The sequence below is a fragment of the Somniosus microcephalus genome, chromosome 9 (genome assembly GCF_052327205.1).
Source record: "Somniosus microcephalus isolate GS21.2 chromosome 9, FLI_Smic_1.0, whole genome shotgun sequence".
Classification (NCBI taxonomy): domain Eukaryota; kingdom Metazoa; phylum Chordata; class Chondrichthyes; order Squaliformes; family Somniosidae; genus Somniosus; species Somniosus microcephalus.
The window spans coordinates 172876884-172901794 of record NC_140995.1 but is presented as its reverse complement, the minus strand read 5'-3'; the positions used below and the strand labels follow the sequence as shown (position 1 = coordinate 172901794).

At 43.8% G+C, this 24911-nt stretch overlaps 1 protein-coding gene across 2 annotated transcripts in view; it reads left to right on the top strand.

The window, feature by feature from the left end:
- Nucleotides 1-24911, top strand: part of LOC147112847 (3',5'-cyclic-AMP phosphodiesterase 7B-like) — a 208092-nt gene that overhangs the window by 132541 nt on the left and 50640 nt on the right. For both annotated transcript variants that reach the window (XM_085997546.1, XM_085997544.1), the window contains exon 3: nt 19565-19648. In XM_085997546.1, the coding sequence (XP_085853672.1) occupies nt 19565-19648 (84 nt within the window). The remainder of the gene's footprint in view (nt 1-19564; nt 19649-24911) is intronic.

The window sequence follows — 24911 nt, the reverse complement described above, 5'->3', positions numbered from 1 at the left end:
AACACTCAAGAAGCTTGACACCATCCAGTACAAAGCAGCCGGCTTGATTGGCACCCCATCCACCACCTTAAACATTCACTCCCTCCACAACTGACATACTGTGGCTGCAGTGTGTACACTCTACAAGATGCACTGCAGCAACTCGCCAAGGCTTCTTCGAGAGCACCTCCCAAATCCACAACCTCTATTACCTAGAGGGACAAGGGCAGCAGGCGCATGGGAACATCATCACCTCCAAATTCCCTCCAAGTCACACACCATCCTGACTTGGAAATATATCACTGATCCTTCAAATCCTGGAACTCCCTACCTAACAGCACTGTGGGAGTCCCTTCACCACACTGACTGCAGTGGTTCAAGAAGACAGCTCACCATCACCTTCTCAAGGGCAATTAGGGATGGGCAATAAATACTGGCCTTGCCAGCAACACCCACGTCCCATGAATGAATAAAAAAAGTGTCAACAGCAGATACTCCAATGCATTAACAGGTATTTTTTAAAAGGCACCAGTGGTTTTGTGAATGATTTTAAAATACCTGGGAGTTTCTCAGTGTAGCTTTTAGTGCACTGAAGTGACAGATGAATATCCATTAAGACAAAACCTATCTTGGCCCCTTTATGTCAGTTTTTAGATAAGTGACTGGTGTAAAGCAATTTTTCTTTTTTTTTAAGTGTAAGTTCATGCTGTCAAAATGGATTGACTATTCTACCAAAGGGAAGTGGAAGCTATCGGAGAGTTGAAGGCAGTGGTCCTATTTACTGGAGATAATGTGTTGCTAACATAAGGAGGAAAGAGGAGGGGCAGGAAGAGGAATCATTGGTTACTGAACCATGGCAACAGGATATCTTTGGATAGTAAGATAGCACAGCAGGCGCTGTTATTTATCAGACTGCAACAGTTCACTGGAATGGGCATTGACTAAAAGGCTATAATTTCAGTTGAAAGTTGTTGATCTGTTCATGCTCTAGCAATTGAGCTCTGCTTTATTGCACAGTTGCATTTGTAATTTTTATTTAATTGAATATGTGATGAAGGAATGTAAAGTGCTGCTAATAGTTACACATATATTTTGTTGTGACACACAAGCAAGACCTTCAAGATTATAATAGCGCTTCAGTGCCCTTTTAGTAAGGTTTATGTTTTAATGCAGTTTACCCAGAGCTATTGCTGGCATATTTAATTTAGTAAAAGTAGATTTTTATTGCAGAGTGTGGTTACTGGAAAACTTAAGGCAAATTCAGCTGTGCTCGATTTTTGTTCTAACCTAATAAAGAACGGTTTACAACTCAACCTACTTGTACGCTTCGAACTTTTGTTCGCTCACCAATTTGAATCATCTACCCGATTGTTATTAAAATCTTCCAATTTAGCCAGTTATTAAGAGAATAAACATTTGAAACGTGGAATTATCCACGTTAAATTTAGCTTTTTGCCATATGCAAAATTTAGACCTGCTCCGGTCAGGTTTCAAAACCACAAAGTCTCTGAGGTTTTGTATCTTTTGAAAACTGTAGTAAGGAAAACTTATTGGCAAATAACTTAACTGTATTTGTGAAACGGTACAGTCCCAAACCACAGATACATTAACATATAATTAAAATCGTGACCCACGTTAGAGTCATGTGCAATAGTTGTTTTCAGAAGCTTTTCACAACCACAATTCAGGTTGTACAGCCAAGTTAGGGCTCATAACTGTTCTGGGTGAAAATCAAATGGAAAAACAATCATGGCCAAGAATGACACAGGATAAAGAAATGATTGATTTATTAACTTTTTATTCCAAGCAACTTGTATTTATAAAATCTGCATTGTGAACTTCTTGAAGTTGAAGTCAAATTGAATTAGCTACTTAACTGGAAATCTCTTTTAAAAATATTGTAGCAATACCTCTTTTTACCCAATAAGAGTATTTTGAAGTACTGCAATATAAATTAGTGCAACATTTTCTGGTTTGGAAAAGACATTCCAAAAATCAGGTTTTTGCTTATTTAATGATTTAAGATACCAGGGTTGAGGAGCTTTCAGAGTAATTGGCAGTGGATGTCAGTGTTACCCTCTGGGTAGAGTGGCACAACAGTCACAGTGCCATTGTGTGATGCCCTAAAATTCTTCTCAAGTTGGTTTTTAGGTGGTCTAACTGGTACCGCTGGAGTCTCTCATAAGTATTTGCATCATATCAACTAGACAGATGATGTAATGTGACAGCCATGCACCATATTAATGCAAAATAGCTTACAGTGCATTTGTGACCCTATGCTTATGGTTGAACTCACATTGCACAGTATCTGTTTTTATCTAGTCATGACTTGATAAAGGAGCAAAGTAGTAAAGGGTCAGCAATTCTGAACTCTAGCCAATATTTCCCTCTCACTTGTGGCTCTGTGGAGGATATCTTGAAACAAGAGATTGCTTTCCATCCCCTGATGGTGCAGCCTGGAGTCTGATACCCACATGAATTTTATTGAACCTCATTGATATAAGGCCCATCGCTGCTGATGGTGATAGTGGGAGTAATTTGAAATGATGAATTGAGAGTGTTGCACAAGACACGTGTTGGCTTGTGTGTTGTTTCTTATAGTATATCAGTACCAATATTCTAAACTTTAAATAAGCTTAGTAACAAAACTGTCAGTAAATGGTGCTGCCATGTACAGGAAACTTTGGTTTATCCGGAGGTTCAGTAAGTTTTTTTTCTTTTCGTTGCTTTTTTTTCACTAGTCAGGCTCTGCAAGGTCTAGCTAAAGCTGTTGCTTAGCTACAGAGACGCTTGCAAGCTACGGCTGACTGTTTAGAAGCTGTTGCTACAGGGTTTGTTGCTAGATACGGAGCTCAAAAGCTTCCGTATGTTTTAACATTAGCGCTGGTTTGTCCGGCAGTTTTGATGGGACGGCAACAGCTCGGTCCCGTCGGTGCCGGATATCACAAAGTTTCCTGTACAACTATCTACAGAGCCAAGCAAGAGGCTATTGTTTATACCTACTATGTTTGTGTAATACTAGATCCATTTTATGTGTCAAGGCTTATACTGCTTGTTCACAACGATAGATTTTGGGGGTGGTGACTCATGCTAGAATAATGGGCTAAAATTTGCGGTCGGAGGCGTACCTCTGGAGTACGCCTCCGACCCGAAAAAAAATCCGAACCTACATGCTGGCCCCGGACTTCAGAGTCTTCAGGTCCTGGGCCTGCAGGCGTACGCCTGCGTAACGGCCCACAGATCCCAGGGACGCAGGCGGTTCAGAAGCGTCCCTGGGATCACGTGGGCCTGGTTCTCCTATCAGAAAGGAGAATTCCTCATAATAAATAAATAATTTACACCACTTAAATAAATAAAAATAAATGTTCCCATTTTCAAAATTAATTAAAAGTCCCTTTAATGAAACATTAAAAATATAAATGTAATTTTTTGAAAAATAATTTTAAGCATTTTAATCTGGGCCAAAATTTACATAAACTAATTTTAAGTATTTTTTTTATTTTTTTAATTTTAATTTAACATTTATATTAACCCTTACATTGCTAAAAGCAGGCCCGATGCCTGCTTTTACCAGGCGTAAGGGTTTCATGGGCATTTGCTGGGCAGCCCAACTCTGCGCCAGCGAAGTGTTTTTGGGTCGCAGGTGGACAATTTGTCAAGGTGAACCTTGATAGATCGCAAGTTCCAGGTTTTCGCTCATGTACAGCGCATGCGGAAACCCGGAACTTGCGGGGCCTTTTACAAGGCTTAAGACAGTGTACACCGTCATCAGCCCCGCAAAATCCAGGCCATGGTTTTTTCAAGGGCAAGAAGTCCTTCTGTATCTTGCACAGCTTAATGCGTCCAATCTTCATGTCTAATTACTGAGTCAGTGAGTGTGGGATTTTAATTGGGACCAGGTTGCGGGCGGGTGGGAGTCGGGATGAACGTCAAACCCGCTTGACGTCATCAGTTTGAGGCCCAGGCTATTTTAACTCTCGGTCCTCCACCACTGGGGTTTTCCTTGTGTCATTTCTGTGTCTGTTGTAGACTAATTGATAGAGATTGATTTGCTATGATTAGCCAACGACTCCATTAACATTGTATCATGCTGCTACCAGAAGGCGAACTAGATGAACCTTGGTCTTTTTTCATCTAGCAATTCCTATTTTCCTATGAGTCAGGCGGGCACCTCGGCTAGCTAAAAAAAGGGCCCAGTTAAGATGGCAGCAGTCTGGAATTGAGTGGGCACTGTGCACCCACCATTTCTTGTCAAGCGAGGCGGACTAAAATTCTACTCTCCCCTTAGTGTCAATGGGCTAATTGCACATGGGCATCACAGCTGAGTCCGCTCCTGTCCTGTGGTGGGGGGGTGTGTGCATGTGCGTGTGCGCACGCATACTTTTTCCAACAGGATTCACTGAATTAGAAGTAGACAGAATCTAGAGCCTTCCTGATTCATATGGATTGGTGCCATGCTCGGCTGTGGATTTAGAAACCGAGCTATATGAGGCGGGCTGGCAGTGCAAGTTATTTTAAAACGTGTAATAGCTATAGTTATCCGCAGCATGGAGGGAAAACTGATGAGGGTACTTGGGGGTGGTCTTGCTAAGATCATTACATTGTAAATCAGGCTAGCACTGGCACCTTGACTTTTCCTCACACCAACTTCAAAATCATGGTGGCATCGATGGCAAAATTAGTGCAATGAAGTTCTAGTATATTATCCTGAGTCAAGTCAGATTAGTGGTTGAACCAAGGAGATCTATCCAGAAGAACACTTGCAACAAGTGTCAGTGAGATGAGTTTATTTAGAGGTCAATTCTGGAACATTATGATTCAGTGGGCACTGGGGCAAAGAGTAAAATGGCCGATCATCTGTCTATAAACAGACCAGTTTCACGTACTATGAATTTTCGGTGCAGATAAACTGAAAGGAGGTTTCTCCTTTCTTGTAGATCATCAGCTTTTCTGAGAAAGATCCAAGTAATAATCAGACAAAGCAGAGATTGGCAGGCACGTGTCCCAACATGATCCACAGCTGCCTACCACCAGCTCTGCTCAAGCCTTTGGGGTTCCATTTGAGTGAAGTAGTTGAGTCCTCAAAACTTCTGTTTAAAAAGATCACTGTTGACATTTGGGGCGAGTTCTTCAATTGGCGCTATCTACTTTAGTCTTATTCCCTGTCCTCTGGAGGGGGTAAATGATTGAGGTAGCTTCTGGGAAATTAATGGCCTGTTGAAAACTCAAATTTCCTTTTTCTGTTTTTTTTCTAAGATTAAGGGTTAAAAATGGAGGGCGCTAACGTCACCGGGGCGCTACTTTTAGCTGCGGTATTGCAGGCCTTCCTCCCCTTCTTAAAGGGGAGGGGCCTTGCGCAGCACAACCCGGGGCCCAGCTGGGCCCCCGGGGAATCGGGAGTGCCAGCAAAAGAACCCGGCACTCTCGAGAAGTGCTGGGCTCTTGGAGCGCAGCCGGCACTCCACGGGAGGGGGGGTGCCGTTCAGGAGGCCGGAGACTGGAGCGCAGCCAGGTGCTGGCAGGCGGCCAGCAACAAAAATGGCCGCCCCGCACATCGCCTTTAAATTGCGCCTCCCCGGCCGCAGGTACGCTCCCCATACCCCATCAGACATAGCGTCCGGCGGTAAGTCGGAGCGCTCCCGAAGATCATGGCCGGGGCGCTGCAAATGGCGATGATGTCATCGCCGGCGGCGCAGCACCATAGAGTGCTACCGGTTAGCTAACCTCCTGCTGAATTTCGCAGGAGGTGTGGGCAGCACCGTGCTAGTTGCTTTGCGCCCTGTTAGCGCCCTACGGGAGGCACAAAGCAACCTAATTTCCCCCCCCTAAATACCTAACAATTGTAAAGTGTAAAAGTGTATTAAAATTAACCAGAATGTGCCATTTTTGTCAAATTCAACATTTGCCAATGTTGCCCATCTGCCTAAGAAGACTCCCCTGCTGGAATGGGGGAAAGGCAGAAGAAATGCGATCATTTCAAGGTGTTTGTAAAATTCTAAATTTACTCTCTAATGCATGACTGGAATGTTAAAGATAACCGGGTTTAAATCCCATTATTTGCAACTAGGCAATTTAAAAAACTTTTTCCCCTGGATGGTCTGTTATTGTCCATTGAAAGAAAGATGTTTTTAAAATATAAAGAATACTTAATTTCCAAATGTCCAATAGAGAGAAATTTTCAATTAAATTAAGCAATCACCTCATCCTTTTCAGATTTAAACAAAATGCAGTTTCCACGTAGATTGCAATACTGGAAAATGAAGTGTCAAAAATTAAAATTTACTTGGGTGAGGCATGCCTCCCCCCCCCCAACCCCGATACTTCCTTCCCAGAAATGAATCTTGTGCCTTTAACACTTGCATCCTCCTTCACACTTTCATGTACAAAGGTTACTTCCTTCCTGTATGTATGAGGGAATGTTGGGTATATCTGCAGCTTAGTTTAGCTGCAAGCCTGCATGCCACTGTAATTGTTTTTGTCCGTTTTTTGGGGGTCCGTGTCAGGTATTTTGAAGCTGTAAGTCGGGTTTTGCTGCTTTCCTCGTTTTGCACATTATGGGGGGGGGGGATAAAATCAATGCTAGATTAAGGCAATAAGGGAAACAGTATACAGGAGAAACAGTATATAGAGAAATTTTTCCACTCCTTTCCCCCCCCCCCCCGCCTTTCCTTTTGTTTCTCTCTCACCTGACAGCTATCTCTTGCCCTGCCAGTACACTTCACACCTAATCTCAGCCTATTACCATCTCGTCTAGCTTCGAACACCTTTTATTGTCTCTTTCTCTGCTTTTGTTTCTTTTACTTCTTTTGTCAGATCGCAGATTTTCTTTCCAGTTTTGAAGAAGGGTTCGACCCGAAACGTCAACTCAAATTTCTCTCCACGGATGTTGCCTGACCTGCTGAGTTTTTCCAGCATTTTCTGTTATATAGGAGTACAGGGTTCATCACCCATTTGGAATACAACTTTTTCATTACCACTTTGAAGGGACGACATCATGTTGATCGATCTAAGATTAAGAGTACAACACTCTTATGCACTGTGAAATTGTGGAATATCATTGGTGTACAGGTATCTAAAGAAGAAAGAACTTGCCTTTAATGGCCTCAGGATCCCAAAACACTTCACAGTAAATGAAGTACTTTTGAAGTATGATCACCCTCGTACGGAAACTTGGCAACCAATTTACACCCAGCAAAATCCCACAAACAGTAATGAGATAAATGATCAGATAATCTGTTTGTTTTTGGTGGTGTTGGTTGAGGGATAAATGGTGGCCAGGAAACCAAGAGAAATCACCTGCTTTCGATTGAAAAGTGCCATGGGATCTTATATGTCCATCTGAGAGGGCAGCTGGTGATTGATTGCTTATGGGGTCTTTTTCACCAGCAGCAGGTCTGTTGTCACCATACCAGGACTCATTTATTGGCATTTGATTCCTTGGAGGGAGATCTTACAGTATAGAAAGCTTTTATTTGTTGCACCACACAAAAGTACCCTCCCTAGTTGTGTGCTATTGGTTTTATCTTGGCTGTAAGAAAGATTAAGGTGAGTGGTGCAGAGGATACACTGCCTACTAATGTTAGGGTTGCCAACCCTCCCGGGTTGTCTGGGAGTCTCCCGGAATCGAGGTTGAACGCTGCTGGTAGCAACTCGGGAGAGAGGCGGAACTTCACGTCTGCGCACCTCAGACAAACTCGAGAGGGAAAAATCCCGGGAAGTATCACCACAAAGACTGTAAAACCCAGCGGCTATCTGGGAGGATGGGAAAGCCCTGTATGGGCAATGTTCCCTTTAAGCCGCGCAGCGCTCCAGGGGTCCTGCGCAGCCGGTGAGCCAGCTTTTAATTTGAAAAAACGCGCATGTGCGGACTTTTGAATGGGCCGTGTGGCCCCCCCAAAAAAATTATGGGGAACATTGGGGGTAGGAAGGGGAATTAATTTAAAGCTGAAAATGAACCTTCAGCCGTGCAGCATTCTAATCCTCCCCTCAATTTAAATTACCCATGTGGAGTCTTGTAAAGGGTATTGGGCCAAATCGGTCACGTGTGGGCAATTGGTTGGCCGGACGGGAGAGGGACAAGGCTCGAATAACAAACAAAGGCATTGGGTGGCAGCAGTGAGAAATGATGGAAAATACAGGTAATGTGAGAAACAAAATAGGGAATGTGAGGGGAAAAGAATTTGGAAGTGTGGAAGTTTCTCTCTTAATAGAAAAAATTGGTCAGCAGTAACCTAAAATCAGCTCAGGAACTGGGTTAACCAGGCGTGCTTTGATTTATAAATTATGTTGTAATTCATCTCACTCAATTCTTTGTATTCTACAAAGCAAATAGACTAAAATTTGTAATTCAGCCCTCGGCGATATGAGACATTCAACTAAGGTAAATTCAATAACATTTGCAAAGAGTGGGCAAATATCATGTGATCAAATGTCACATAATCGAATACCGTATGATCAGATGTGATCAAATATCATGTCAAAATATGTCAGCCAGAGTTGGCAACCCTAATTGCAGTGCCAGCTTAACGTGGTGATCAATGTGATGCAAAAGAAAGCCTATAACAGTTACATGAATGCTTCTGTAAATCCATAGATAGAAGGTGTGAGTGATTTATTTTGCAAAAAGATTATATTCTTAGATAGCAGAGCTAAATTGGTTTGGCTGCTCAGTTGCAACAAAATCAAAATAGTTGGCAAGGAGCCAGAAAGGCTGCAGTGGTGTAGCCAAATTTTGTTTGGCTTTTTATAGTCATAGAGAGGGTGAATTTTCACTTTTACCGCTGGGCCGAAAAGGAGCAGTAGTGATTCGGTGGAAACGAAAATCAGGCTGGGTATAAAACGGGCAGCTGATCCACTAACACATGCGTTTAAAGTGAAAATTCACCCCATAGAAATTACAGCACAGAAGGTAAGACACTCAGTCCGTCATGACTATGCCAGTGCGGGCTCTTCAACTACAGTAATCCCACTTCCCTATAGAATTAGAAATTACAAGATGGTTTGCCTGCTCTATTGATTCTGAAAGCTTCAAGGCCTAGAAATTCGTGACTGCCACAAAAACTGCTGGTGCCACCGCGGCCGGGTGTTAACGGCTGCCGAAAATGGTGGCGCCGGCAGGACCGAAAAATTGGCGCTGCGGACTAATTAACATTAGCCGAGCGCTTAACTCACCGGCAGCAGGCCCCAATGTAGCGCCGTGGCCAAAGCATCGCTGCAGCTAGAACAGCCTCTCTGAAAGCGAGGCTGCGATTTCAGAAAGCATTATTGGTTTCTAAAAGGGGCAATGCCTTCTCAAATGAAAAAAATAAAAATCATGTAAAAATATGCAATTTTTAGCCCTTGCAGCTCAACTGCCTTCTGAAAAAAAATTTGCATGAAAAAGAGTTCCCAAATGGGAGTCTTCAACTCTTAAAGCTGAATTTATTTCAGCACCTAAAAAAAAATAGGAAAAGGACTTGCTTAATGCAAACTTACCTGAAAGATGTGGGTGTCCCTTTAAGAGGTGCTGACAGTATCTCTGTCAGTCTGCTGAATACTGGGTTTTCATAGCGAGCTTAAGACCCAACGCTGAACTCAGCGCTAAGTTCGAAGTTCGATGAGGTGATGTTGGCCCAGAAATTCGGGTCGGGGGCTTCCCGCGGGTGCACTTACCTACCGCGCCGGCCGTTGAGCTGTGGGCCTGCGTGGGATTCCGATCCTGGGCCTGCTCTAACTGCCGGCGCGCAGTGCTTGCGTATCCCAGGGGCGCAGTTAGTTCGATGCGTCCCCTGGGATCAGGTGGGCCATGGAGAGCCAATGGTAGCAGGGAATGCTTCATTCATAAGTTTGACACCTATAAATACTATAAGCGCCAAAACATCACTAAATCTTCAAATAATTTTTTTTTTAAATCACATTTTTAAAATAAACTATAAATTACATGAAATAACTATTTTAAACAATAATTTAAATTTTTGAAAAAAATAATTTTATTTTCTAAACGGGGCTAAAAATAAACTTGCCTTTCTTTAAAGTATTTAAAAATAATAAACCTGTGGAAAAAATGTTTTAATTTTAATTAATTCACCACTTACCTTGTAAAAAGCAGGCCTTGCGCCTGCTTTTTAATAGTGCAACTCCTGGAGACTTACCCTCCCGGGAAAACCTGCAAAAAAAACGTAAGTTCGATGCGCATGCGCTGCCTCTCCTGTGCATGCGTTCCACCTTCTTTCAGGGGAACGAAAGTGCCGGTTTCCTGCGCATGCGCAGTGCATGCACGAAACCGGCACTTCCATTGGGCTTACGGGCGAGTACCCCGTGCGTGCTCACCCGTGGAGACCCGAATTTCTGGGCCATTAAGTCGGTGTTTTACATTTCCAGGGCCAGCACTGCTATCGGCAGCGCGAAGGCCCTCACCAAAATATCGGCCGTCATGTCCCGCGCCAGAGAAGTATGCTGGAGTGGTGGCCGCCATTTTCCGCCAAGATCGCTGAAATAACTCGTGGCAGTTTCTAGGCCCAAAGCTTTCACTAAATTTCACTCCTCCCATTTGTGAGAATATTTAAAACTAATTTGGAATAGAGATCTCAAAAAACTGTCCATTGTTTTGTGTGTGTAGTTGCCATGGGGGAACCACAGATCCGTATTTTGTTTTCTACTAACAGGTGTGAATTCAAATTTTATCATGTGGGTTAGCAGAACCTTTTACAACCTTGTGTCAATAACAAAATGTTGGCAAAATCTAAAGTATTCTGTGTTAATACTGCTCAGGGTGGGCGTTTAATATCATTGTGGATAAAGGGAATGATTGCGTAAAAGAACATTTTGCTTGTGAGTGTGTTCCTTGTACTACTGTACGACCTCACTGGCTTACATTTTTAGAATTTTGTAACTTAAAATACAGTACAAACATTTTGTCCCTGGTTCTAACCACTTATCAAACAACCAGATATAAACTTGTTTTACAATGTAAACTTTTATATTCCAAAATAAATCAACAGCACGGTTTACAAAAAATGTTTTGACTGCCTTCTTCATTCCAAACACAGCTGCTGTTTAAAGGCAGCATTCCTATGTTACAGACACACACACTGACCTTGACATTAATTGCCATTTGACTGGGGCCTGCCTATAATGTGTGTGATGTTTCAGTATCTTTGAGCTGTCTGCTATATGTACTCCACCCTTAATGACAGCTAGATGTGATTCAGGGTGAACTTTGTCATCAAACAGGAACGATGTTTATATACAGACACCACTGGGATATGCCAAGTAGCCAAACATCCGTTCAGGAAATGTCCCTTTTGGGAGGCTCAGTTGATGTCTGTAGACCTAGGCTGCGGCAGAAGCAGCAATGCTTGTTTACAGGAATGTTATTCCATAATTTTTTGTCTAGAATGGATAGACATGTTGTCTAGGAGCTTGCAAAGAAAGAGGTGTCAGCCTTGGCTCGGTGGTGGCGCTCTCGCCTCTGAGTCAGAAGGTTGTGGGTTCAAGTCCCTCTCTAGAGACATGAGCACATAATCTTGGCTGACACTTTGGTGCAGTGCTGTGGGAGTGCTGCACTGTCAGAGGGGCCATCTTACAAATGAGACATTAGCTGAAATTTTGTCCAGGTTGGGGGGCAGGAGGCCTCTGAGCCTTTAACGGCAGGGCTTGATTTGCCTGTGAAGCCTCAGATTCCTGCCCGCAGCCAGCCAGATTGAGAGGGTGGCTGGCTGCAGGCGGGTAGGCCTCAGTTGCAGAGAGGGAGCGAGGGATTGGTCCGGGGGAGGGAGTGGTGGGGAGGTGGTCGGGGAACGGCTGGCTTGGTCGAGGATCGCAGGGAGAATTGGGGATCGGCGGGGGTAAAAGTTGGAGGATCGGGGATTGGTTAGGGGAGAGAAGATCAGGGCCGGCCACCGGAGAATTGTGGCCGGCCTCAGCATCATCGGTGGGGTTTGGGGGGTGCTGGGGAGGTATCATGGTGAGGACTGGAGGCCTGGGAAGACGATCGGAGGCCTTGTAATAGAGTCTCCGATCGCGGGGGTGGGTATGGTAGGGACCCTGGATCCAGGAGGTAGGTATAAAGCCACTTACCTCCTGGATGCAGCAGTCCTCGCCTTTGTTTAACTGCTGGGTTTCACAAATTGTGTGAAACCTGTCCACATGCAGTTAAAAACAAAATGGAGGTTAAAAAAGAGGCTTCCAGCCTCATAATATTTCTGCCCTCATGGAGCGGGTTGGTCACCCCCCTCCCCCGGTCCCACCCCCGTTAAACCCAGAAGTGGGCGGGTTGGAGGCGGGATCAGGTCGGGAATCCCATTTTAACACTAACTGCCCCACGCTCCAAACGAATCCGTTTTTTTTTAGGGGAAAATTCCGGCCATTATACCAAGGCCATCTCAAGTGGATGTTAAACATCCCACGGCACTATTGAAAGAAGACCAGGGGAGTCCTTGCCAGCATTTATTCCTCAGCCAACACCTAAAACAGATGATCTGGTCATTAATTTCATTGCTTTATGTGGGATCTTGCTGTGTACAATTTGGCTGCTACATTTCCTACATTACAACAGTGACGATATTTCAAAACTACTTCATTGATTGTAAAGCGGTTTGGGACTTCCTGAGGTTGTGAAAGGCACTATATAAATGCTAGTCTTCTATGCTTACCAATGTAGTGGAGAGGCGGAGCAGGTGGCAAGCCTACATGATCGCACCGGCATCAGTCTGCGCCATTTTAACCCTCGGCCTTATTCCAGTATCCCAGAACTGACTCCCACCCGAACTCAGTGGGAATGATGTGGTGGTTGGGTACGGGAAATAGCACAGTGGCAGGCCGTTGCCAGGGACTTGTGGAAACAGTAAGTGTATCGCAGTGATCACGGTCGGGGGAGAGGGAGAAGGCCAAGGCAGGGGGAGTGCAAGATTTCATCGTGCACTCCTGCTCCTCCTGGCCTACAAGAACCTTAAAAAAAAATTTACTTGCCTTCTCGGCCCTCTTTTAGGCCTGCTTCTGCGTGGCACCAGGTTTCCCTGGCAAGGCAGGCAACTGTGTGGTAAAATCTCATTGGAGTCTGAATGACATCATCAAACCCCAATTTTCACATTTCAATGAGGCTCAAGCCTTTCTATATATTTGTAATATATAGATTACTTAAACGTTTTGTTCATATACAGCAGAACATAAGTGAACAATAAAAACTAGTTGTTATGTCAAAAGGTGATGAGCTTGTTAGGTAAAATGGCCATTTTATGTTCCTCAAAATTCCCTGTCTAGATATTACTTTAGGTCATTTTTAGAGCGGTAAATGGGTGCAGGGAACAATTCCTGCGCCCAAAGATGGAAGCCCGAGGATCACTAGAAATTGGTCCTCGGGCCTCATCTACATATTCGGGGTGAGCTTCTGGCACCTGGCGCACCTCCACAGGCAGCTCCCTTGATGGAAGAATTCAATTTTGGGCCGCCTGTCTTGCTGGCTGCAGCCCTCGGGTAAGTCTCTTGGGGGGGGGGTGCGGTGGTGGTGAGGGGGAGAACAGCAGGTGGGAAGCCAATCGCAGCCGACAGTGGCCAACAGAAGTACTCCTGCTCCTCCTGGCTCCATATTAAAAGTTTTAAAAAATGTTTTACTTGCCTTTTTGGCTATGGCTGCTTGCTTAGCCACATGGACACCTGAAAAACTTGAGCGCAACCAGCTCGGATCCGGCTCCGCTCCGGGCAGCCCAATTTGACACAGGGGTCCTTCAACAGGCATTAAGCCCTTCACTAACATTAACACCTAGAAAATAGGGCCACTGAATTTAGTAGTGGGCCAAATGCCTGTGCAGATTTATATTCGAAAAATGGGCAGAACGCATACCAATCTGTAAGTATTGCAAGGTTGTTCTGTGCAAACAGCATTGCACCATGATCCACACATTAACCTTTAATTACACCATGGTACACTAACATTTGAACACAATTAATCCATATGAAATTCCTTCTTTGTATTTAAACAAGCTAAATGACAACATTTTGTAAACTTGCAATGTTTTTGAGATCAGAATTTAATTGCACATTTTTACAGTAGCTGAAAGCGTAAAATAGTCTAAATTTACATTATTTTGAGACGTACTAATCATGGTACAAGTTTCAAAATCCTTTCTATCACTCAAACCCTAAGCTTCATATCCCCTTCCGCTAATCTATGATTTATAATGGACCGGATTTAGCAGTAATAATGACGACGAAACTGTCAGCTTTTGCCATCATTACCCCTCTGAAACTGACAGCAACGTCAGGATTTAGCCATGAGCAGACGAACGCAGAAATCCAGAAGTTACGGTCAGTCATTCCCTGCTCTGCCACAAGTTGCGCTGTGGAGCCCTCCTGAGACGGCAATCAATTAAAATCACACTGAAGGATGGAAACTTCCCCTATTACGCTGGAATATCGCTGTTAAACCCCTCCCTCTGAAAAAGTTACGCCTTGTTGAAAGAGGTGTAACTGGGTTTTGACCAGTGTATTGACTGATGAACAACCGTTCTGGCCCTGAGAAACTAATTTTATGTTTGTGGAATGTCAAATTTTTCCATTAATATGATTTAAGAATTACAAGCTTTAAAAAAAAATTTTAAGTTTGTTTATGATATTTCAACTTCTACCTTAATCCTATCTGTATATCCCAATCATTATTTTGCTCTCTTTAAAAAAAAAAAAAAAAAAAGTAAATTAGAATCTGTGCATTTTACTTCCTGGTTTGCTGCTTGTGAGAATTCTTCAATAAGATTGGCTGTTCAGCCTGCTTGATGACATCACTGTTGTTGGACGCTGAAGATTTGCTTGATTTGGTGCCAGATTCAAACAAAGGTCGGGAGAGCTGAAAGCACGCCACAGAGATCGCTAGATCTTTGTGGGCAACTTTCATCGAGGTCAGCGGCGAGCGCCGTCACTTCGCCGCTGACCGCAAATTCCGGGTCATTGACTTTTCTCCATTGAACCCAGATGTGAGATTACTGCTGCTCCACAGAAACTCAGAGACTGGTTCATCTCTGGTCCCCAATGAGGCTTCAGTAACTGATAAGTGTGCCCGCTTGCATTTTATCTTTTATTACTTTCTCCTGGTATTATTTGTTTGTTTCCACGGATTCAATCCATTTTGTCAACTTGTGACAATTTGCCACTTGGCTAAATTCTTAAGCAGGATATAGCTAGAAGTTGCTTTTTAGCAGTGTTAAAAATTAAAATTAGCATAAGAACAGTACATTTAGCAATGAATTTGTCACAGTGGAAGAATAGCTAGCCCAGTGGACCAGTGAACAAATTCTTATGCCCATCTGTGCTTTTGTGCAATAATTATCCTGTGCAAACTACTTACAAACATATTCCAAGATACACCCCTGTCTTTGTACGGAATTAAGTCAATTTCCTGTAGAATGGGTGTGACTTTACTACACTTAACTCAGTTTAGGTTCTGTCACATCTATTTCCTAGTTTCCCTTCTGCACTATTAAGAAATAGAGTCAGTGCAACAAGTGATGAAGCCAGAAACTTCTTCACAGTTGGAACATGATGGTTGAGGCCAGCACATAATTTACTTAAGAAACAGTTAGATGTTGCAATGAGAAGATGGTGGGTTGGCATTTTCTAAGGATGAGGTCAAATGAGCTGAAAGACCTTCTTGATTTATATCTATCTTCCAAGCTCCTATATTGATTTAGCTGATAACTTGAGTGCCTGCTTTATAGGTATGGGAATATACTCTGGGAGGAGGACTTCAATGTCCATCACCAAGAGTGGATTGGTAGTACACCACTGACTGAGCTGGCTGAGTCCTGAAGGGCATAGCTGTCTGACTGGGCATGCAGGTGGTGAGAGAACACAAGGGAATAACATACTTGACCTCGTCCTCACCAATCTACCTGTTGCAGATGCGTCTGTCCATGACAACATTGGTAGGAGTGACCACTGCACAGTCTTTGTGGAGCTGAAGTCCTGTTTCCACCATCCATTGTGTCGTGTGGCGCTACCACTGTGCTAAGTGGGATAGATTAAAAACAGATCTAGCAGCTCAAAACTGGGCAACCGTGAGATGCTGTGTGCCATTTGCAGCAGCAGAATTGTACTCCACCACACGCTAGATGCCCGAGGAGCAGCCATGACTCATTCATGCTGAGGCAGTCGTGCTTGCCTGTCACGTTCCAGGATGGACTTACTGGATGACTTACTTGGAGACAATAGATACTCTCTACAGCTATGGATAATAACCCCAGTGCAGTTTGCTGGAAGCCCAGTCAAGGAGCAGTGCAATGAGGTGCATTCAAGAACTTGAGCCATCACTCAGAATACCTTCGATATGCCGAAGTCCCAATTCTGCTGCCTTAACAGATCTGATGGTACTGTGCAATATGCTCCTGCATGGGTCTCGCAAATATTGGTAGTATACTGCATAATTTCACCTTGGCCAGAGGGATCCAGCTGTAGCAGCCTGATGAGTACCAGATGCAATGGGACATGAAGGAGAAGAGGCCCATCAGGAAGAACCCAAGAGGTGGAAGACAGCACACCTGCTACTGCTGGAAAAATCGGGAGCAATCTAACAGAGGCAGCTTTTCCTTATCTAAAATCAAGTCCCTCTTCTGAAAACATGGCATCTCATCTAAAAGAGCTTCCTCCTCCTCCTTCTTCTTCTCCTACTGCAGCTACAGACTTTCAAATAAACTTAACAGATGATCACAGGCCCAGCAAACTAAGTCTGATGTTAAATCTTGAAAATGTTGGAAATACTCATCAGGTCAGGCAGCATCTGTGGAGAAAACAGGTGAGTTAATGTTTTGGGTGTGAATCCTTCATCAAAACTCATCATTTTTAAAAATTCGTTCATGGGATGTGGGCGTCGCTGGTAAGGCCAGCATTTATTGCCCTTGAGAAGGTGGTGGTGATTCGCCTTCTTGAACCGTTGCAGTCCATGAGGTGAAGATACTCCCACAGTGCTGTTAGGGAGGGAGTCCAGGATTTTGACCCAGCGACGATGAAGGAACGGTGATATATTTCCAAGTCAGGATGTTGTGTGACTTGGAGGGTAACTTGGAGGTGGTGGTGTTCCCATGCACCTGCTGCCCTTGTCCTTCTAGGTGGTAGAGGTCGCGGGTTTTGGAGGTGCTGTCGAAGAGGCCATGGCAAGTTTCTGCAGTGCATCTTGTAGATGGTACACACTGCAGCCACGGTACACCAGTGGTGGAGGGAGTGAATGTTTAAGGTGGTGGATGGGGTGCCAGTCAAGCCGGCTGCTTTGTCCTGGATGGTGTCGAGCTTCTTGAATGTTCCATCACACTCCTTACTTGTGCCTTGTAGATGATGGAAAGGCTTTGGGGAGTCAGGAGGTGAGTCACTCGCCACAGAATACCCAGCCTCTGACCTGCTCTTGTAGCCACAGTATTTATGTGGCTGGTCCAGTTAAGTTTCTGGTCAATGGTGACCCCCCAGGATGTTGATGGTGGGGGATTCGGCGATGGTAATTCTCTTCAAAGATACTGCCTGGCCTGCTGAGTGTTTCCAGAATTTTTTGTTTTTCTTTCAGATTTCCAGCATCTGCAGTTTTTTTGCTTTTTGGACATTAAATCCTGCTTCACTACTATGATTTCCACGTCCCCTAGCATCTGCGCCTGGTCACGAATGGATCTTGCATTGGGTGTCCACCCTTGCGCATGCATATTAGCTGACCCTTGAAAGCATGTGTGTGTCACAGAATCATAGGGCCAGATTTTCAGTGTGCCGTGAGGCGGGCTTTTAGGCGTGCGGGGGACAAAAATCCCGAATTCGGGGGTCCCGACATCATCCCGCCCAAAACCCGCCTCCACGTAAGTTTCAGAGGAGGCGGGTACCCGCCCCGCACTGGATCCCGCCGAAACCAGGCAGGAAGGGATTAGTGCCAATTAACTGCCTGTTAACAGGTAGTTAACCGGCAGTTTTTAGCCTAATCCCTATTTTGAGGGGTGTCGTGTGGGATTCCTGACGGCTCCAAACCACGCCAGGTTAGAGCAGGCGGGCCGTCGGGTTGAAGGACTTGGAGGGGTCGCGATGTCAGTGTTCAGGTGAGTGATGGGTGCATGAGTGTAAAGGTAAGTGTGCTTGGTGTGTCTGAAGTGTGTAAAGAAGTTTAAATTACCTGTACTTACCTTAACAGCCTTTCTTCCTCTAGGCGTCGGGAGTCCATCACTCAGCCGGCACTGAAAGCTGAATGGCTGCGATCTGTCAAAAGTGACAGCCTTCAGTGCCGGTGACAGTTCTAACTGAGTCTGCGTAGAAGGACTCGGGTTAGAAGTCAGACTGTCAGTGTTTGACAGCTTCAAACAGCTGTGAAACACTGATATTTCATCTGTCAAAAACCCTTGACAGATGAAATTTCAGTCTGTGACGTCACCTGTTGCCGGGTGGCCCTTAATTGGCCTGCTGAGCCCGCTGGACGGGCTCAACAAGGTCAATCAAGGGAAAATCGCGTTGATTGGCCGGACGTTGATGGAGGCGGGACTGAAACCCGAAAGTTGTAGTCCCGCCTCCTTCCTGACTGCCGAATGAAAATCCAGCTCATAGAGTTATACAGCACAGAAAGAGGCCCTTTGGCCCATCGTGTCTGCGCCAGCCATCGAGCCCTATCTATTCTAATCCCATTTTCCAGCACTTGGTCCGTAGCCTTGTATGCTATGGCATTTCAAGTGCTCATCTAAATGCTTCTTGAATGTTGTGAGGGTTCCTGCCTCTACCACCCTTTCAGGCAGTGAGTTCCAGATTCCAACCACCCTCTGGGTGAAAAAGTTTTTCCTCAAATCCCCTCTAAACCTCCTGCCCCTTACCTTGAAACTATGTCCCCTGGTTATTGACCCCTCTACTAAGGGGAAAAGTTCCTTTCTATCTACCCTATCTATGCCCCTCATAATTTTGTACACCTCAATCAGGTCCCCCCCTCAGCCTTCTCTGCTCTAAGGAAAACAACCCCAGCCTGTCAGTCTCTCTTCATAGTTGAAACGCTCCAGCCCAGGTAACATCCTGGTGAATCTCCTCTGCACCCTCTCCAGTGTAATCACATCCTTGCTATAGTGTGGCGACCAGAACTGCACACAGTATTCCAGCTGTGGCCTAACTAGCGTTTTGTACAGCTCCATCAAAACCTCCCTGCTCTTATATTCTATGCCTCGGCTAATGAAGGCAAGTATCCCGTATGCCTTTTTAACCACCTTATTTACCTGTCCTGCTACCTTCGGGGATCTATGTACATGCACACCAAGGTCCCTCTGATCCTCTGTCCTCTTGCCCACTTGCTGTAGTTCCACCAGCCTGTTAGCCTGGAGAAAACCTAGGCCTGGATCTTTAAGAAAATCTTTACTAATGGCTGACAACACTGATAATATACACTAGTCAGTTTATTTAGTGAATTACTTTAGAGCCTACTTTTGTTTTGCAGATATCATGTTCAACATTTTTAGTTTTATCAAAACATGGAATAATTATCCAATTATGTCTACAACGTGTGAAGATTTAAAAAATGTGGTGCAAAAGAAAAAGGGACTGCGATAACAGCACAGAATACTAATGCTGAACAATAAAACTGCTATTTCTTAATGTTTCTCTTGAATCTGTGTTTTCCCAGGAATTGCACGAGTGAGGGGGCAAGCAGGGCTTCTCTCTGAGCGCCGAGGGTCGTACCCAGTCATTGATTTTCGCCTTCTGAACAGTAAGTACTAACAAAACTCTTGAGACAAAAGCTCACAGAGCCCAGAGTCTTTATTCACGGCACAGCGGCTGCAGCTTTTGCTGAATTCCTGGAAGTGGATGCAATCCTGTGAATTTGCAGCAAAATTAAAGTAAGGAAGTTTACTGCCTAGGAAGTTTACTGCCTGGCCATTCATCATAGATTTCCCTTTTGAAAACAAAATTGCATCTGCAATTGACTTCACTATTTGACCACATGTACGCAATCCCGTCGAGGACACGTAAAATATAAATTTAAATAAGAGATGTGTTCCATATATATATGAAATATAAATGGCGACTCTTCTGAAGAAAAACCTCTGGCCTGTGAGGCAATACAGTAGTTATGTATTGCCTCACACCTTCCAAATTACTCATATAGGTTTAGCTTTTATTACCTCAACAGCTGGGGATTTTCTCTCGAAGAGAAGTACATTTGGAAAGGGGTTGACTGCAGTTCGTCATCCTGGATACCTTTACAAACTAAAATTTGGTTTGACCATCCCGTAGTTCATCTAGTAAACGTCTGAAAGTACTGCTCACAGAGAACCCAGTCAATGTTTCTTGTTTGGGGAGGGAGAAGGAAAGAAAGAGGGCTAGGTCATGCAAACAGTAGGGATGTTAGATCATATAAGCAGAAGGAAGCTAATGACTATGTTTAAGTCCATTTGTGGAAAATTAATAGGGAGCCCATGATAACTTTCACAGTGTCTAAAGATCAGCCCATGATATGCCCTACACTTTACAGCTAATAATAGTTACTTGTGCTGTTTTCAATGGTAGTGTACAATACTTCATTAAATCATTAGTGAATTGAACACAAACCCTTTTTTTAACAAAAACACACTGACTGTGTATAATCAGCAGAAACTGTCAGAATATTGCTGGTCTGCTTTACAGCAAAGTGACGCATGTACTAATGTGGGCCCTGGCAGTGACATCCGTACCAATGAATTCAATAATAGCAATCGGTTGTGTGTGACAATTACTGTACTCTAATCCATTTTCAACCACATGCAATTCTTGGCTTGTATGCTTTGAAATGTAATTCTGGATCTTTCCAAATATCTTGGAAAATGTTCATGTCTCATAATCTCTGCTATTGGCAAAAAGTACAAAATTAAAGCACTCGAATGATTAAAATCCATTTTCGATGCTGACTTTGTAACGTTCATATGCACACAACACTGTTGCACCTGTTTCCTGCTTTATGTAGTGTAAGCTTCAAATGGGGAAGCTTCAAAGAGAATGAAGCACACACATTGACTTCATTAAATTGCTGGAATTCTTTTGACGTATTAGAGGCTTTGTTTTAGATTGCTCAAATGCAAATTTGCAATGTTCCATTTAAACAGCTCCAAGCAGACATTTTTAATAACCTAAATTAATTAAAGTTGTAATTAACAATTTTTCTGACTTTGCATGTGTTGTTAATACATTTAATGGTTATATTTCATTTCTGCATAAAACGTTAACTCTCTATCAAAAAGCCACTTCAGAAGGAATTCCTCCATGCATTATGTATCGTGAAGTCTTAAAAGCATTCACCATAGGTACATGCACCATATGGAGGACATCTTCTCTTATTGTATCTCAAAATATGAAAATGTCTAACATTTTTTATTTCATTAAAATTTTATGATGGCAGGGAAGATTATTTTGGAGTAAATTGTTGAAAAAAAACTTTACAAAAGATCAAGTCCATATTTCAGAAGGCTGTTACTTTCTCTACTTTCAATGCCCACCCAATCAGCTGACTCCCAACATTCAGCGACTGAATGTAATGACACAGATGTAAAAAAAAACAAATTACACGTTCCTGTGAGTCTGTGCGATGTAAAAGACTTAGGGCTAGAAATTGGGTTGCTTTGCGCCTCTTGTTAGCATCCCCGGGGAGTGCAAATGGGGCACAAATGCCCAGGCGCAGTGCCGCTAATGCCTCCCGTGAAATTCAGTGGGAGGTTAGCGGCGGCGGTAGCCTTGCACCGCTGCGCGGCGATGATGACGTCATCGTTGTGCACAGCGCCCCGGCCGCAAACTTCCCTTGCGCCCCCTGAACTATTGCCGGGCGATGGGACCGACAGGTTCAGGGGGCGGTTTGCAGTGGTGGTAGCGGGCAGTGGCGCAAATTAAAGGGCAGGTGTCGGGCAGCCATTTTTCTTTTGGCCGACTGCCATCACCTGTCCCCTTTCACATCCGCAGATGGGGTACCAACCACGTTCGTTCAGCCTGGCACTCCTCTTGCGTGCCAGGCTGTTGCCACGGCATCCCGCTCCCCGGTGGTCCGGCAGGGCCCCGGTACGCACAACGCTAGGCCCCCCCCCCGCCCTGGTTAATCATGGCAGGAGGCCTGCAGTGACGCATGCTGCTGCACGTAGTTGTAGCACCCCAAGAAGGAGGTGAAGAGCTTCCAGTAGCGCTCCACCTCCTTGGGGGCTACAACTGAATTTACGGGGTAGGGGGCGCTAACTTTTTCAGGACGCTAAAATTAGCGCCCCGGTGAGGTTAGCGCCCCAAAATGGGCTACACCCAATTTTTCCCCCTTAATTTACCAGGAGCCATGTGGCTGGGGCTTCAACATTTGCAAAGGAAGATGCTTCTTGATAGAAACAATGTTGGTCCTCATATATGTGTACATGCAGGAGCCAGGCTCCAATCAATTCCTGTTCTTTTTCTTTCCCTCTTTATTTCCGTTTTCAACTCCTTCCTTTCCTCCTTCTCCCTTTTTAAATTTATTTTTCTTTCCTCTGCTTCATCTTTCCTTCTTTTCCCCTTATTTTTCTTGTTTCTTCCCTCCTTCCATCTTCCATTCCCTATTCCATCCCTCTGCCATTTTCCTTCCTTCCTATCTTTCTCCCATCTTTCCTCCTTTGGAATAGGTAGGTATAAGGAACAATTGAAAAACTGGGGGAGGTGGGGAGGCTGGGAGAAAGGGAGATATTCTTTAAGGGAAGAGAGATTCAGTGAGAGAATCTACTCAGTGGTGGTTGGTGGGTGCTGTGAGAGAGAAGAAATTGGGGGGAGAAAAGAGAGAGAGGGAGACCATTATAGGACATGCACAACACACATCCTGTTAAATGGTAAGTGGAGGAAACGAGGAGAGAAAGCCTGACATGAGTGGATGGAATCATCTCTGTTTCTGATGGAGTCTGAAAGAGTAAATATTTGGTTATGTGCTAGTTATGCAACTATGATAACTGAATCAATCAATAGATAATATTCCCAATTTAATCTTAAATGTAATATAAACTTATGACTGTCATAAAACAAGAGTACATTTTAAAAGGTGGGAATGGGCTTGGGACTATCTCCATCAATACCAAGGTCATTGTGGCCTCAAAATAAACTGGTTTGTAGAGAAATTTAGTTAATATGTAGTGAAAAAGCTGAAGTTTATTTTGCCTATTCCAGTTTCTCTGAAATTGAAGGGTTTTTTGTATTCACCAAACTTTGGTGCATACAGCCCCAATTTTCAGAACGTTAGATTCTAACAACACTAGCAGGGTCAAAGGTTCAGTAAACAACTGAGAAAAAACCCATCAAATAACTTAGTAGGGAATGACAACAGACTACGATTAGCTTAGGCTGAAAGAAAGAGAACTGAAACAAAATAAAATGTGTGCACTGAAACAGCAAGAGCTCCAATATGTTGTACCAGACAGCAGTGGAGTACTCGTTCACACCCACAATCCTCATGCATTTTTGAGTTCTTGATTTTGTCTGTGCTTCTTTGGGAGGGATGGCAAACAGAGATGAGATGCTGCACCATGTGAAAGAAAAGCAGAGGGGCATCACCTGTGTCCAAGAAGTTGGTTTCCAAACATCATTGGTGGAGGCCTAGAAGCAGGTCGCCTTCTCTTCAATGGACATGGCTGGTGCGTGGGAAAGAGAAGAGATTACCTTAAATAGGACAAGTCCCCTTCAAAATGCAATCTAACAGACCATTAACCTTAATGGGATGGAAAGTAACTGTTGTAAGTGTTCTGAATGTGAGGTGCTAGGTCCCAAGTACAACACATTTTTTCATTATTTAAAAAAATCATTTGTTCTCCAAATATTTCAATTTATAGGGATCCTTTGTGGAGTTGTTTTTAGTCTCCATTTCATTTAATAAACAATGGCGTGATTGTGACAGGATGTGAGGCCAAGGGGACCCTCTATCAGTTGGTCCACTTATTATCATTGGGGTCAGTCTGATCTGTTTGCTTTCAGAACTAATGATTTTTTTTTCCTTTTTAGTTCTGTGTATTTATTAAAAAGTAGCATGTTGCCACTGACCTGTTATTTAAAAATGGAAATGCTTAGATTAGTGATACAATTTGGCACGGAAAAAATATTCAAGATTAGTTAACAAGGAAACAGAGAGAGGAAAGGAAATCTCCATTTTTAGAGTATAGTGAGAAAGGAAGAGGCTAAAAAGCATATCTCTTCTACACATGGGATAATGTTGATAATAATGGTCATCTATCAAGACCAACAAAAATTGATACATATAATAAATCTTACATTTGTCACACCTCACTGTTGCACTTGAAGGTGTCCCATTTGCATTTGATTGACTCACATAGCATATTAATAAAATAACAACAAATGACAATTGACCAAATAGACAGAGAACCTTTCAATGAACTAGTAGCATAAACGAACAAACAAACAATGACGGACAGGTAAAGACCATCTGGTCCATCGAGCCTGTCCCCCACAATTGCAATACCTTGTGTATCACAATATATACTCTCCACCCCACCCGAAACCATGTGATCTCCCGGGAGAGGCAAAAACCAGATTTTAAAAAAAAACCAGGCCAATTTGGGGGGAAAAATTCTGGGAAATTCCTCTCCGATCCATCTAGGCGATCGAAACTAGTCCAGGGGATCACTCTGGCCCTGAATTCCCTGCTGTACCCACCTTCTGTAAGAGGTGATCTCCACCCCAGCCAGAAACAGGTTCCCTTTAAAAGGGAAAGTGAGTCATTTGCTGCTAGTTTCTTCTCACTGTAACTTGGCCTCTCCTCAAATGAGGATTTACAAGCAATTGCCAGTCCGGAGACAAAGGAATGGAAAGGAAAATCGAGTGGTGTGTAAAACGTGCTGCTGATTCGTTATCACCCATTTTGCACGACCACCTGAGACCAATTTCACCCCCAAACTTTCATGCCTGTTTACGGTAATTGCACTTTGTAGCTTTAAAGAGACAGAACAAGTTAAACACTGCTCCACTGTAGCAGTCCCTTTTACAGTATTGTT